Below are 14,676 nucleotides of genomic sequence, written 5' to 3' on the forward strand. Positions count from 1 at the left end.
TACAAGTGTGCGCCACCATGCCCAGCTCTATTTTTTTTTCTTTCTTTTTTTTATTTTTTTATTTTGAAACAGAATCTCACTAAATTGCAAAGGGCCTCACTAAGTAGCTAAGTCTGCCTGCGAACCATGATCCTCCTGTCTCAGCCTCCCGAATGCTGGATTACAAGTGTGGGCCACCACACCCGGCTCCCCCAGCCCTTTTTAAGTTTCTATTTTTTCTTATTTTCTTTTTTTTTCTTTCTTTCTTTTTTTTTTTTTTTTCAGTACTAAGGATGAAACCCAGGGCATTCTACCTCCAAGCTACATCCCCAGCCCTATTTTTTATTTTTTATTTTGAAACAGGGTCTCACTGAGTTGCAGAGGGCCTCAATAAGTAGCTGATGCTGTCCACGAACTGCGATCCTCCTGTCTCAGCCTCCCAAATGCTGGGCATGCTGCTACCAAGCACTTAGTTTTTATTTTAAAACAGGATCTTGCTAAGTTACCATGCGCTCGCCTTGAACTGGAAATCCTCTGGTCTCAGCCTCCCAAACACTAGAATTATAGGCTTTCACCATCCAGCCTGGCTGAAGCAATCATTCTCAGTTGTTGTTTTGTTTTTGGTACTGGGGATTAAACCCAGAGCATTCAACCTCTGAGCTACACCCAGTATTTTATATTTCTTATTTAGAAACAGGAGCTCACTAGGTTACTGAAAGCCTCATTAAGTTGCCTTGGTTGGGTATTGAGGAAGCTTCTTGGAGAGGTGGCACTGAAGGGTTAACTGTGTGTGTGTGTGTGTGTGTGTGTGTGTGTGTGTGTGTGTGGTACTGGGGGTGGAACCCAGGGGCCTTTCTACCTCCGGGCTATACTCCCAGACCTATATTAAACTTTATTTGGAAACAAGGTCCCACTAAGTTGCTGAGAGCCTCACTAAGTAGCTGAGGATGGCTTCGAACCCGTGCAATCCTCCTGTCTCAGCCTCCCCAGCGCTGGGATTACAAGCCTGTTCCACCACTCCTGGCTGGGCTGAGGGTTGACATTTTTTTTTTTTTTTTTACTTTTATTTGCATTTATTTTATGCTGAATTTATTCCCGTGCCATTAGTTTTTGTTTCTTCAGTTTCTTCTGCGATATCTTTTTCTTCTGTGCAACCTCCTCTTCTGGTTTAGGAACAATTTGCTCCTTCTCAGTGAGGATCATCTCAATGTGGCAGGGGGAGCTCATGTACGGGTTAATTCTACCATGAGCTCTGTATGTTCGGCGACGCATCTTAGGGGCTTTGTTCACCTGGATGTGTTCGATGACCAGAGAATCAACATCTAAGCCCTTAAGTTCAGCATTGCTTTCTGCATTTTTAAGCATGTGCAGCAGAAATTCTGCACTCTTTTTGGGCCACCGACCTTGTGTCCAACCCCACTGTTTGGCCTGGGCACACCTACCAACTCCACCGTTGTAACGCCGGAATGGCACACACTGCTTCTTCAAAGTGACATCTTTAAGATACTTGGTGGCTTTTCGGATATGCATACCCTTGATGGCCTGGGCAGTTTCACGGGTGTTCTTAAAATGAACACGTAGATTTGAACCTCTTGATTTGCATGATTTTGTGGGGTTTTCTGGGTCAAGAGAGTAGCGAACCATTTTCACAGATCACCTCAGGCCGCTTACAGGAAGAGGAAGAGAGGGGGCTCCTGGGAGAATTCATGAGAACCGGAAATATCGAGGGTTGACATTTTGATGGAGGGCACAACGTGGGCAGTGACAGCGGGGCACAACGTGGGCAGTGACAGCGGGGCACAACGTGGGCAGTGACAGCGGGGCACAACGTGGGCAGTGACAGTGGGGCACACAGGCCACCCAGGTGGAGGCCTGGATTGTCAGGCCAAAATCCTAGGTGGGGCTGTTGACATTTTTGGGGGGAGGAACCTGGAACTACTCTCAGGAAAGCCAGCCGCGTGGTTATCTGAAGTCTGGTAAGCCAGCCATGCAAGGGTCTGAACTTGAATAGTGACTTGGGGAACAGAGAGAGAAGGGAAGAAGTTTCAGAGACTCGGATGAGGAAATGGGGAAAAGTGAAAGATCTTGTGATGGGGTAACCTCAAGGTGTGCTGGGAACCCACAAGGGAGAGCTGGTCCAAAGAGAGGCAGGAGGCAAGGAAGGCTTCCTGAGGGGAGAGCATAGGAGGCTTTCAAAACTGCCCGTCTGACGAAGCAGATGGATTCTGGAACAACATACGTGAAGGTGTGGAAGCACCAAATGGCTTGATACAGAGAGGACCCAGTGAGTGTGGCTGAAGGAGAGGGCTTATGAGGAGGAGACTGAAAGTGAATCGAGAGAGTGGATCCCCCGTGTGGTGGCGCATGCTTGTAATCCTAGTACTTGGGAAGCTGAGACAGGAGGACAACAGGTTTGCAGCCAACCTCAGCAACTTAGTGAGGCCCTCTGCAACTTAGTAAAACCCTGCTTCAAAATAAACAATAAAATAGGACTCGGGGTGTAGCTGAGAGGTAGAACACCCTTGGGTTCAATCCCCAGTACCACAAAATAAATAAATGAATAAAATAAAGGGCTTGAATGCCATTGTGTGTGGGGGGGGGTGCTGAGGATTGAACTCAGGAGCAACAATCTACTTTTAGCTACACCCTCAGCCTTATTTATTTATTTATTTATTTATGTGGTACTGGGGTTGGGACCCAGGGACTATTCTACCTCTGAACTATACCCCCAGCCCTATTTTTTATTCTTTATTTTTGAAACAGGGTCTCACTGGGTTGAAAGGACCTCACTAAGTAGCTGAGGCTGTTCTTGAACCACAATCCTCCTGTCTCAGCCTCCCAAATGCTGGATTTACAAGCATGAGCCACCACGTCTGGCTGACATCCCCAGCCCTATTTTTTAAAAATTATTTATTATTTATTTATTTATTTATTTATTTATTTATTTTTCAGTACTAGGGATGGAACCCAGGGGCGTTTTACCTCAGAGCTACACTCCCAACCCTATTTTTTAATTCTTTATTTTGAAATAGGGTCTCACTGAGTTGCAAAGGGCCTCACTAAGTAGCTGAGGCTGTCCATGAACTGCGATCCTCCTGTCTCAGCCTCCCAAATGCTAGGATTACAAGCGTGCACCACCACTCCTGGCCTTTAATTTGTATTTTAAAAAAGGGTCTCACTAGGTTGATAAGAGTCTTACTGCTTGCTGAGATTGTCTTCCAACCTGCAGTCCTCCTGCCTCAGTCTCCCAAGTACCAGGATTACAAATGTGTGCCACCCAGCCGGCTTGGATATTTTTTTTTTAGGTGGTACTGGGGTTCCTGGAAGCCCTTCTGCCTTCAGGCTACACTCCCAGACCTATTTTATATTTTTTTTTTATTTAGAAACGGGGTCTCTTAAGCCAGCGCAGCTGGCTTCGAACCTGCGCGATCCTCCTGTCTCCACCTCCCAAGCGCGGGGATTACAAGCGTGCGCCACCACGCCCGGCTTGGATATCATTTTGAGCTTGAACTCTGTCCTGAGGGCAATAGGGAGCTGTTGAGTGATATTAAGCAAAGAATGGGACATGACCATATTTGAAGGGCAGTTCCATGCTGAGACCAAGTGGAAAGGTAGGTCGCCTTCTTTGCAGAGAAACAAAAATGAGACTCACCCCACCCCCTAGAGCTTCTCTAGGCTACAGTATGCTTCTGTCTGAAGCATTTGGAGGCAACATTAGTGTGTGGCCTGGTGGCCTGGTCTCTGAGAATGGAGAGTTCAGATCTGTGTGTGCAGGAGAGGAGAGCACTGCCTGGCACCAGCCACCTCCTCCCAGCGCAGGCCCTATCTCTGGTCCTGCTTAAACTTCCAGGAGTTTGTAACCTCAGCTTCTCCTTGGGAAGAGAAGACAATCCCAGATCAGTGAAGTCAGTCTGGAGAGGCCCTACAAGGTCAGAATGACAGAGTGCCGATGACAGACTATGTCAGGAGGCCCTCTCCACTAGCAGCTTTGGCCGAGGGTGCAAGGCCTTGGGGTGGGTGGCAGGCACATCCCGGATCACTCCTACTCTCTTTTCACATCCCTTTCCTCATTTTACTCATTGGACATTGAACACCAAATCTGCACCTGGTCTGGCCTGAAAAGGATTGGCCTTTTCAGGGTCCTTGTTTAGGAAAAAATCCAAACAAATAACTCGTTTTTATTTTATTTTGTGTGTGTATTTATTTATTTACTTTTGCAGTGTTGGAAATCAAACCCAGGGCCTCACATGTACTAAAACCATGGCTGGTTTTAGAAAAGTAGCATGAAAAGCCAGGCATGAGTCTGGCATGGTGGCACACACTTGTAATCCCAGCATTTGGGAGGCTGAGACAGGAGGATTGTGGTTCGCGGACAACCTCAGCTACTTAGTGAGGCCCTTTGCAACTCAGTGACACCCTGTTTCAAAATAAAGAATGAAAAAAATAATAGAGCTGAGGGTGCACCTCGGAGGTGGAATGCCCCTGGGTTTCACCCCCAGTACCAAAAAAAAAAAAAAAAAAAAAAAAAGAAGACAAAGTGTCATGAGGCAGAGGCAGCAGATGGACCCCAGACAGCCAGAGTCCAGAGCAAGGGCTTTAATAAAGTGTGCCTAGGGGGAGTCAAGGAAGGTCTCCCAGAGGAGTCGACAGAGAAGGAAAGTGGCTTACCCTGGGCTATGCAGCTAGGCAATTGACAGATCTACGTACAGAAGAAACATCTCAAAAGTGTGAGTAGTTAGGAGGAAGGATTCTGGGGTCAAGGCTGCCTGGAGCGGCAGGGCCACTGAGCTAAAAGATTGACTTTCAGGACTATGACAGCAAAGTTGGCAATGGTGCCTGCTGTCCCATCTGAGGGTACTGAGCTGGGATGGGAGGAAGGCTTGTCAGGCTGCTGAGGATGCAGTCGGAGACCCTGATCCCATGCCTGTCTCCAAGCTGCCTGCGGTGGAGTGATCCGCAATGCCACCACTGGCCGCATCGTCTCTCCTGGCTTTCCGGGAAACTACAGCAACAACCTCACCTGCCACTGGTTGCTTGAGGCTCCTGAGGGCCAGCGGCTGCACCTACACTTTGAGAAGGTCTCCCTGGCAGAGGACGATGACAGGTGAGGGGCTGTCCTAGTCGATGGGAGTGCCTGACCTGCTAGCACCCTGCTGGAGGGATGCTCCTGATCCTGGGGCCATACCCCGCCCAGGTCATTGACAAGCCACATAGCTGCCACTCTCCTGGCCCAGGCTCATCATTCGCAACGGGGACAATGTGGAGGCCCCACCAGTGTATGATTCCTACGAGGTGGAGTACCTGCCCATAGAGGGCCTGCTCAGCTCTGGCAGACACTTCTTTGTGGAGCTCAGTACTGACAGCAGCGGGGCAGCTGCAGGCATGGCCCTGCGCTATGAGGGTGAGCCTGCTGGGGCCTTGCAGGGGGTAGGGGGCAGGGGGCAGGGGCCTGGGGTCTTTCCCTCCCATACACCTTCCCCCTCTCTGCCTCCATTCCATCATTCCTTGTAAGTTGGCAGCCTCTCTACCCCTCCCTTTGAGTCCAATACTCTTATCTCATCTTAGCAGGAGCCCCTTGTCTAGACCCAGACCTTCTGGTCCAAGATAATGAATTGTCCGGGTTTTTCAGAAACAAGAAAGACCCAAATACTTGGGGAAAGAGAACTGTTGCAAGAGATACTCTAGACCCACTCCTGCATTTATTCATTAATTCACTTGGAAAACATTTACTGAGCATCTTCTGTGTAGTAAACTAAATAATGGTAATAAGGGGTGATCATGATGACCTCTGGAGCATAGTAGGGATGTACTCTCTGGGCTGTTCCTGTTCCCCCCACACCCCGGCTCCAGCCCTGGACTTCATCCCCACTCACAAATGAAGGGCCCTGGGGAGGGCAGTAGGAGAACTCCTATCCCGTCCACCCCAGTTGCAGCTGACTTGGGCTCTGGTTTACAGCCTTCCAGCAGGGCCACTGCTATGAGCCTTTTGTCAAATATGGCAACTTCAGCAGCAGTGCACCCTCCTACCCTGTGGGTACCACTGTGGAGTTCAGTTGTGACCCTGGCTACACCCTAGAACAGGGCTCCATCATCATCGAGTGCATTGATCCCCACGACCCCCAGTGGAACGAGACTGAGCCAGCTTGCCGAGGTCAGTAGGCATGAGCAGACGGGCCTGCCAGGGCACAAGCGGGTGGGTACTGGGAAGACAGCTGTGGAGCCTGGGGCCACAGGGGCATGTGTGGCTCCGGCTTCCCCCTGAGGAGGAAGTGGGGGCTCCCAGCAGTGGGCGGGCACTCCTGCAGGAAGGTAGCAGCCCCAGGATTCAGTACAGGGGGAACATGGAGGGGACATGTCTGCTGGGCCTCCCCTGCCTTCCAGCTGTGTGCAGCGGAGAGATCACAGATTCGGCCGGCGTGGTGCTCTCCCCCAACTGGCCAGAGCCTTATGGTCGTGGGCAGGACTGCATCTGGGGTGTGCACGTGGAAGAGGACAAACGCATCATGCTGGATGTCCGAGTGTGAGTGCCTACTGGGGCAGGTCCAGCCAACACCTAAGGTCTGGAAACATCTCTTGTCCAGCCCATCGTGGGGCTCCGCGGCCTGCCCCACCCTGACAGTCTTCCATCCTCCTCCACAGGCTGCGCATAGGCCATGGTGATGTACTTACCTTCTATGATGGGGATGACCTGACGGCCCGTGTCCTGGGCCAGTACTCAGGGCCCCGTGGCCACTTTAAGCTCTTTACCTCCATGGCTGATGTCACCATCCAGTTCCAGTCAGACCCCGGGACCTCAGTGCTGGGCTACCAGCAGGGATTTGTCATCCACTTCTTTGGTGAGCTTATCCCTAGTTCACTCAGAATGCAGACCCCAAGCCGTAGCAAGTAAAAAGGCCAGGGCAAGAAGGAGCCTAAGTGCGCTTTCTGACAAGGAAAGCTAGGAGAGCTCCAGGTATCACCAAAGAAAAGCAGCCTTCTGTTGCAGCAGGAGAGATTTGGGGAGACAGCAGAAAGAACTTTCATAAAAGAAAAGTATTGGTTTCTACCTTCCTGACAACCTTTAATAGAAGTGACCATCTCTAGCCCATTTCTCTACCCTGAGAAACGGACCAAAGTGTTTTTGGAAGTAAGGCCCAAACCTGGACAATAGCACTGGAATCTAGGAGACAGAGCCATGTCGGGGACAAGCAAGGAGATCCCTGAGCGGGGAGGAATGAACCACAGAGCCTGCCTTGGGCAGCCTAGGCTTGGGACAAACCAGCAGGAGCCAGCGTGCTCTCGGTCAGGGGACAAGCGGTTCCCTTGGTGCGGGCTGAGAGATAGCATCTTGCCACTCTGCTCCCAGAGGTACCTCGCAATGACACGTGTCCAGAGCTGCCCGAGATCCCCAATGGCTGGAAGAGCCCATCACAGCCTGAGCTGGTACACGGTACAGTGGTCACTTACCAGTGCTACCCTGGATACCGGGTGGTGGGATCCAGCGTCCTCATGTGCCAGTGGGACCTAAGCTGGAGTGAGGACCTGCCCTTATGCCAGAAAGGTGAGTGTACCTGATCCCCTTGCCTCCCTGCCCAACACATCCCCAGGCCTCTCTGCTGGGTTCTGAGAGAGAATCCAGTGTGTTGTCCTCCCTGCATCTACCGTGCTCTGCAAGTCCTTTCGCTGCTCATAGCCTCTGTTTTCTCCTCTCTAAAAATGGAGATTTCACTTTTTCATAGGGTTATCAGCCAAGTACTCCAAGTATTTTGTTCCTGGTTATGGCCAATCAGGGTTTGTGGACCCTAATGAGTGGGAAGGGACACACCAGGAAAATGATAGAGACACTTAAATGGGAGGCAGAGCCATATAACGCGAAGAAGCCAGCTGGCCTGGGTCACGGCCAGGTGGGCTGGCCTTGGCCGAGCCCTCCTTGGGCTACTTCCCTCCATCATCCCCCACCTGTAGTGACGTCCTGCCATGACCCTGGGGACGTGGAGCACAGCCGACGCCTTGTGTCTAGCCCCAAGTTTCCTGTGGGGGCCACTGTGCAGTACATCTGTGACCAGGGTTTTGTGCTGACGGGAAGTGCCATCCTCACCTGTCATGACCGCCAGGCTGGCAGCCCCAAGTGGAGTGACCGGGCCCCCAAATGTCTCCGTAAGTGTCAGATCGGTAGGAGGGGAGTCTCTAGTAAGGAAATACAATGCTGCTCCTGGAGGCTAGGGGTCTGTGCGCTCACGTGGCTCTGCCTGCTTTGCAGTGGAACAGTTCAAGCCATGCCATGGCCTCAGTGCCCCTGAGAACGGTGCCCGCAGTCCTGACAAGCGGCTCCACCCAGCAGGAGCCACGGTCCACTTCTCGTGTGCTCCTGGCTATGTGCTGAAGGGCCAAGCCAGTATCAAGTGTGTGCCCGGGCACCCCTCACACTGGAGTGACCCCCCGCCCATCTGTAGGGCTGGTAAGTGCCCCTGTGTACCCTCTCCCCACCACCACAAAAAAAAAAAAAAAAAAAAAAAACAACCCTGCCTGGCTCATAAGGCTGCTCTGGCAAAGATGTCCACTGTCAAGAACTAGAACCACCTGCCCATGCCCCTTCATGCTATGGGTCTCTCCAGTCTCTGCCAGATCCTTCTGACCTGGCACCACCAAGACACATGCCAGAGTGGGTTCTCTTTGGACAAATCCTTCCTGTCAGCCCACTATCTCTGCCCCCTGAATTGTGGTTTGGCCCACTGGGCTCACCCACTGCCCTTGGCCCTCCCCTCTTGTTCCAGCCTCTCTGGATGGGTTCTACAGCGGCCGTAGCCTGGACGGTGAGTCCTTACCCTCGAGGGCCAAGGAAGTGGTCTCCCTGCACTTGGTTCTCAGCTCCCAGGCCATGGGTTCCCCACAGTGGAAGAAAGAGAAGTCTGAGCCAAACAGGGCAAAAACCTCTTTTCCCACCCCCAGCCAGCTAGAGGGAGCTGGCATCTGGCTGCCCTTGAGCAGAGGTTAAGGGAAGTGGGCTCCAGGAGTCAGGAAGCTCTGCTCCAATCTCACCCTCTGTATTTTCAGTTGCCAAGTCACCTGCTGCCTCCAGCACTCTGGACGCCACCCACATTGCTGCCGCCATCTTCTTGCCGCTAGTGGTAATGGTGCTGCTGGTGGGAGGTGTGTACCTCTACTTTTCCAGGTGAGTCTGGCCTCTCTTCCTGTTCTGTGTACCTGATTCACTCCTGCCCTCCACTCCAGACTCATAAGCTTCTCTGACTCACAGACTCCAAGGAAAAAGTCCCTTGCAGCTGCCACGTGCACATCCTCGCCCCTACAACCGCATCACAGTGGAGTCAGCATTTGACAATCCAACTTACGAGACTGGAGTAAGTGCCCATACCCGGGGCTCGGGGCTCTGTTCCCTTGAGGATCCCGCCAAGCCCTCTCCCTCCTCCCCTTTGCCTTGGGGAGGTGGATTAGGGCCTGGCAAATATTATACAAGTTTCCAACTCCCAGCAGTCTCTTTCCTTTGCAGGAGACGAGAGAATATGAAGTCTCCATCTAGGGGGGCAGCACAGGGAAGCTCACTCAGCCCTGCATCATGGCCCACAGCAGGGCTTCCAGCTGCCTGCTGCTGCTCCACCTCCTGTACATACCACCTGGGAAGAGATGCCACCAATCCCTCAAGAAGTTGTGCCCTTCCCTGCCTGCAATGCCCACCATGGCCTATTTTCTCAGCATCGCTACTCATGTAGGGCCTTCCTTGGGCCCAAGTCAGGGGGGACCTGACTCTGGGTAGAACACAGCTGGAGTACATCACCAATAACCAACACCCTCCTGAGTCTCCGCCAGCTCCCAAGCCTCCTGCCTGAGCCAGGAACACCTTTATATGACCACTGTCCACCCCTGCGCTAACTTGATGGTGGTAGAAACCGCACCAGGGTGCTCCTCATGAGGCTATCACCAGTGGCCAAAACTGCTCTCGGCTGTGACCTCTGGGTAGTCCTGGCATGCCAACATTAGCCCCTTATGAAGGTCTTTAATCCTTCCCTAAAGCCCCAGAAATGGACCATTCTGTCTGCCTTCTTCCCTGTCCCAGTGGAGGTAATAATTCTAAGAGATCCCAAGGAATTTGTGGACTCTATCCCAAGCTCAGGTTGGGCTTCACTGGGTACTCATGAGCCACAGCAAAGCAGGATACCCCATATATGGTAAGCCTGTATCCTGAGGAAACAGAGACCTTCTCCTGATGTTATCTATTACAAACACCCCTTTCCCACCAGTTCCTCCTCCAAGTCACTTACCAGGCTCCCCTCTTGCCACTGTGTTATGGAATCATGGGGGTGGGCAGGCACATTCTGGAGAGGAGCAAAAGTCCAAGGATCCAGGAATTTGGCATGGAACCCGGAGTGAGAGAGCCCTAGGGAGAGGCCTAGGAGCTGGCTGAAGGCTACTTTGTATATATAATGTATTATATGGAGTCTGGGCTCCATCCAGAGAACAATCTTTTATTTCTGTTGTTTCCTTATTAAAATGGTGTTTTTGGAAAAAAAAATCAGTGATGGCCAGGTGAATGGTGCTTTCTTGGAGGGAAAGGAGGTGGTAGATGAATGGGATGTGGACCTCAAGACAAGAAAGTCTGCTGAGCATACCAGTCAGTAATCCCTATATTTTATTTTTTAAAAGTTACATGCAGTTTAACAAGTAGCACAGTCCCAAGAAGGTGAATGCAACAAATAGCAGGTGAAATGAGAGGCCCCACTGGCTAGTGCCCTGGGGTTATGAGAGTCCAGGAACCCAGCTGTTCATTCTCACTGGTGCCTCGTTTTCCTCTTTTCCAGGTCTAGAACTCTAAGCTTGCACACTTTCAATCCTCTTCTCAATGCCACTTGATTAGCTGACAAGACCCAGGAAACCTGACGCGTCTCTCTTCCTTCTTTCCAGCAAATGAGGCTTGGGAAATTAGAATAGGAACCAGAGACTGAATCTATAGACATGAAGTCCTAGTTTAGTTTGTCTTCAGAAAATATCCAGGTTGTCTAGAGCAGGAGCAGTGCAGCTTAGGAATTTGGCCTCAAGTTAGGCAAAAGCCCTGCACAAAGGTTCTGGGAAAAGGTGGGCAGGCAGAATCTACTTGATTTCCCTTCTTTTATGGCTCCCAGAGCCTCTCCAGCATGACTGAGGGCAAGCAACAGGGAGATATGGGAACTCAGAAGCCAGAGGAAATAAATCCCTGAAGCAAATAATAGCAACAAGTAACATCTTTCACTTCTACAGTTTTCCAATCAGGAGATCTTGACCACAGATGGTGCCCTTTCCCTGGCTCCAGCACAAGCAGTTTGAAAGATGGAGAAGCTGCCATTCATAAAGAATGCAGTGCTTATATTAGCCACAAGAGGTCGCTTCCAAAGACATCTGTAGCCCACCTGCACAATCCTCTCTCATTCCTCTTGAACTGCTAGGGCTGGAGCTCTCCAAGGTAGCATCAACCCCTGCCCCAACCTGGCTGACCTCACTCTCCAAGCTCCAAGAGAAAAGTGTGTGAAGTGATTAGTTCCCTTGGCATTTATCAAGAGCACTTTTATTCCCCTCAGTAGCCCATGGCTTGTTCCTGTTCTCAGCTGCAATGGATGGTGTTGGCCAAAGCAAAACTTGGGTGCACACCAGTGGCTTACTTCTTTGCCCCATAATGCCTTCAGGAAAAAAGCCAATGAAAGAGGGCACATGAGGTACCAACTTCTAAGAGCTGTGACGTGAAGTACAGTCCTAGAAAGGATAAGGTCAGCCTCTTCTACATAAGCAATCTAGGTCAGCCCTCCCATCTGAGGGTCGCATCTCTCACACATAGCCACTACAGTCTATTGTTTGCTGAGGATGACAGAAGGTGGAGAGCAGCCAATTCACAGGACATTCTTCACTCTCCCGAGACCTTCTTTTTCCCAGGCAATAAAAGGGTCATCAGAAAATTGAAAAGTTAGAGTCGGCATGGAAGCGCACGCTTGTAATCCCAGTACTTGGGAGGCTGAGACAAGAGTATTGCAGGTTCACGGCCAGCCTCAGCTACTTAGTGAGCCTCTCTGCCACTTAGCAAGACCCTGTTTCAAAATGAAGAATAAAAAATACGACTGGGAGTGTATCTTGGGGTACAATGCCCCTGGATTCAGTCCCCAGTACTGCTGCAAAAGAAAAAAAAAAAAAAAGGAAGGAAGAAAGAAAGGAAAGAAAAGCAAGGAAAGAAAGAAAATTGAAAAATTAGAAAAACAGAAAACTAAGACTTTAGCCCGGTCTCAGTGGTGTATGCCCCTAATCCCAGTATTTGGGAGGCGAGGCCAAGACTGGAGGACTGCAAATCTGAGGCCAGTCTCAGCAACTTACTAAAACCTGTTTCAAAATAAAAAATAAAAGTGCTGGGGGTATAGTCCAGTGTGTGTGTGTGTGTGTGTGTGTGTGTGTGTGTGTGTGTGTGAGAGAGAGAGAGAGAGAGAGAGAGAGAGAGAGAGAGAGAGAATGAATGAATGAATATGAATGAATGTTTGGCTCCATACACCGGTATCTCCACCCTACCTAACTCATCAGTAAACATGGTGTAGTGGACAGTGTCTGGCCTGCAAATCAAAAAAATGTTTCATTCTTAGGTTTGCTGTAAATTCATTTATGTGACCTTGGCAAATCACTGCTCCTCTCTGTGCATCTGGAAACGGAGGGATTAAATCAGATGGTCTCTACGCCCTTTTCAATTTCACTATTCTCAAGATGCCGTGTGCGTTTTTAAATTTTATTTATTTATTTTTGCGGTACTGGGGATGGAATCTACCTCGGAGCTACACCCCCAGCCCTATTTTTTAGTCTTTTATTTTTGAAACAAGGTCTCAATGAGTTGCGAAGGGCCTCACTAAGTAGCTGAGGCTATCCGGGAACCGCGATCGTCGGGTCACCGCCTCCCGAATGCTGGGATTACAAGCGTGCGCCACCACGCCCGGCTCCGATTTAAACGACTAGTGTCAGGTACAATTATGTAGTTCCTTTCTCTGCTTTATCCAGTCAGGCAGCAGTTTCTGGCTTAATCTGACTGGGATAACATAGAAAGAGGCGGGAGCTGGAAAAAAGGCAAACTCTCCGCCCAGAATCCGAAGTAAGGGCCTCAAACTACACATCCCAGTATGCAGCACGGCAGCTCTTAAAAGTGTCCCTTCCGGGCGGGGAAATCACTCTCCTAGAGTCTAGCCTACGCGCACTCGGAACTACGACTCCCACAGCCCATCAGAGCCATCGCGATTCTTGCTCCCAAGGTTCAACGCGCTCCCGCTCGCCCTTTGAACCCTCACGCGCTGCAAACTGGGAGTTGGAGTCCGCTGTAGCCAAAGTACCTGGGCGTTGTCAGGATTACAGACTCGGCTTTTGGTTTTTCTGGAAGTGGAGTTCTCAGGGACAGTGATCAAGAAAGGGTAGTAACACGCTGGCAGAACTCTTCACGGTGCCATCACCACGCAAGGAAGGGTTGCACGGGCTAAAATTAACCGTCGGGAGCAGGAGAAAAGTGGGAACAGCAGCCACCCAACCCACCACCAAAAGCGTCCGTTTTTGGGTTTTTTTGTTGTTTTTTTTTTTTTTTTGTCGCTGTGGCATTTCTTTTTTCTTTATCAATATGGCGGCCTGGCCCAGCCACACATGAGGTTAGAACCAAATAGTCCAGTACAACCTCTCTCTGAATACGGCTGTCACCGACGGCCTACCACCTCTAACACCACACCTTGCTCCTTCCGGCCCGTGCCTGAGGACTCCAAGGGAATGGTAGCCCATATCCCATTACCAAAATGGCGAAAGGAGCAGCTTTTTTGCGAAGGCCTGCAGGTGACAATACGCCTGCGCGGGAGGCGGCTGTGTTGTTATAGGGCGGGAGGGAAGCACCCCCAACACGCCTGCGCGGGAACCGCGTCCTTTCGGTCTACACACGCCAATAGAGGAAGCGGCCCCAGGTTCGTGCGGCTGCGCCCTGACCCCGCGAGCCTCCCCAGGCGCCTGCGCGCGGCCCCAAGGCCCGCCCCGCTGGCACCGTGCGCCTGCGCCGGCCGGGGGGCGGGGCCTCGGGCCGCCAGGCGAATGCCAGCGCGGCTGCGCGCCGGGGGGCGCCCTCCACCGCGGCTGCGCGGGAGCCCGGCCGCCGGCTGTCACTGCGGTTGCGCGCGGCGAGCGGCGGTCCCGGGGCGCCTGCGCGGGTGGCTTTGCGGGCGCTCGCGGTAAGTTTGCGCCAAGTGCGCGGCAGCCGGGACGCAGACGGCGGCGGCAGCGAGAGGCGGAGCCCGGGGACCACCCCCCGCCACCCTCCCCCCAGTAACCTCACGTACCACAACCTCACCTAACCTCTCACCCCCCCTCCGGTCCCCCCAACCCCGGGATGGCAGCGCCCGCCAGCCTCCCCGGCCGGACCAGCGGTCGCCAGCGCCGGCTTTAGCCTGTGGGACTAGGCCTCGCCGAGGCCTGACCCCCGGAGCCGGGACCCACTGTGCAGCCAGCCGCGGGGCCGTGGCAGAGGGGCCGCTCCCCCTCACGGCCCGTGGGAAGGACGCTGCCGTCCCAGGAACTGGGGGTCGGGGGGTGGGGGGGAGACCGGGCGAGGAAGTCGGGACCGGTGCTGGGAAAAAAGAAGGGGAGCCGGGGTCAGGAGTGCCCCCTCCCCCCGATTCCCCCCTCCCCCCGGGGTTGGGGGGGCCGGAGCAGAGAGCGCCCAGCCTGGGAGGTGGATGA

At 52.2% G+C, this 14,676-nt stretch overlaps 2 protein-coding genes across 4 annotated transcripts in view; one reads left to right on the forward strand and one right to left on the reverse strand.

The window, feature by feature from the left end:
* Positions 1–9,496, forward strand: part of SEZ6 (seizure related 6 homolog) — a gene marked incomplete at both ends in the record, with an annotated part of 56,906 nt that extends 47,410 nt beyond the window's left edge. The window contains 12 exons of one of the 3 annotated variants that reach the window (XM_080713387.1): positions 4,915–5,083; positions 5,214–5,380; positions 5,936–6,130; positions 6,361–6,499; positions 6,619–6,815; positions 7,325–7,519; positions 7,924–8,115; positions 8,219–8,416; positions 8,733–8,771; positions 9,013–9,130; positions 9,215–9,317; positions 9,467–9,496. In XM_080713387.1, coding sequence (XP_080569513.1) covers positions 4,915–5,083; positions 5,214–5,380; positions 5,936–6,130; positions 6,361–6,499; positions 6,619–6,815; positions 7,325–7,519; positions 7,924–8,115; positions 8,219–8,416; positions 8,733–8,771; positions 9,013–9,130; positions 9,215–9,317; positions 9,467–9,496 — 1,742 coding nt within the window. Of the gene's footprint in view, positions 1–4,914; positions 5,084–5,213; positions 5,381–5,935; positions 6,131–6,360; positions 6,500–6,618; positions 6,816–7,324; positions 7,520–7,923; positions 8,116–8,218; positions 8,417–8,732; positions 8,772–9,012; positions 9,131–9,214; positions 9,318–9,450 lie in introns of all 3 variants that reach the window. The other 2 variants (XM_080713386.1, XM_080713388.1) reach the window with 2 other exon arrangements.
* LOC308274744 (large ribosomal subunit protein uL22) lies at positions 1,046–1,637 on the reverse strand. Its single transcript, XM_080712591.1, has one exon. It carries the CDS (start codon positions 1,621–1,623, stop codon positions 1,069–1,071), a length of 555 nt encoding a protein of 184 aa, XP_080568717.1. The 5' UTR covers positions 1,624–1,637; the 3' UTR covers positions 1,046–1,068.
* Positions 9,497–14,676: the final 5,180 nt, after the last annotated feature.

This window comes from Muscardinus avellanarius (genome assembly GCF_963383645.1).
Source record: "Muscardinus avellanarius genome assembly, chromosome: 16".
NCBI lineage: Eukaryota > Metazoa > Chordata > Mammalia > Rodentia > Gliridae > Muscardinus > Muscardinus avellanarius.

Bases quoted from the DNA above. Each gene is read 5' to 3' on its own strand.
- LOC308274744 (XM_080712591.1), bottom strand. From the start codon at position 1,623: ATGGTTCGCTACTCTCTTGACCCAGAAAACCCCACAAAATCATGCAAA.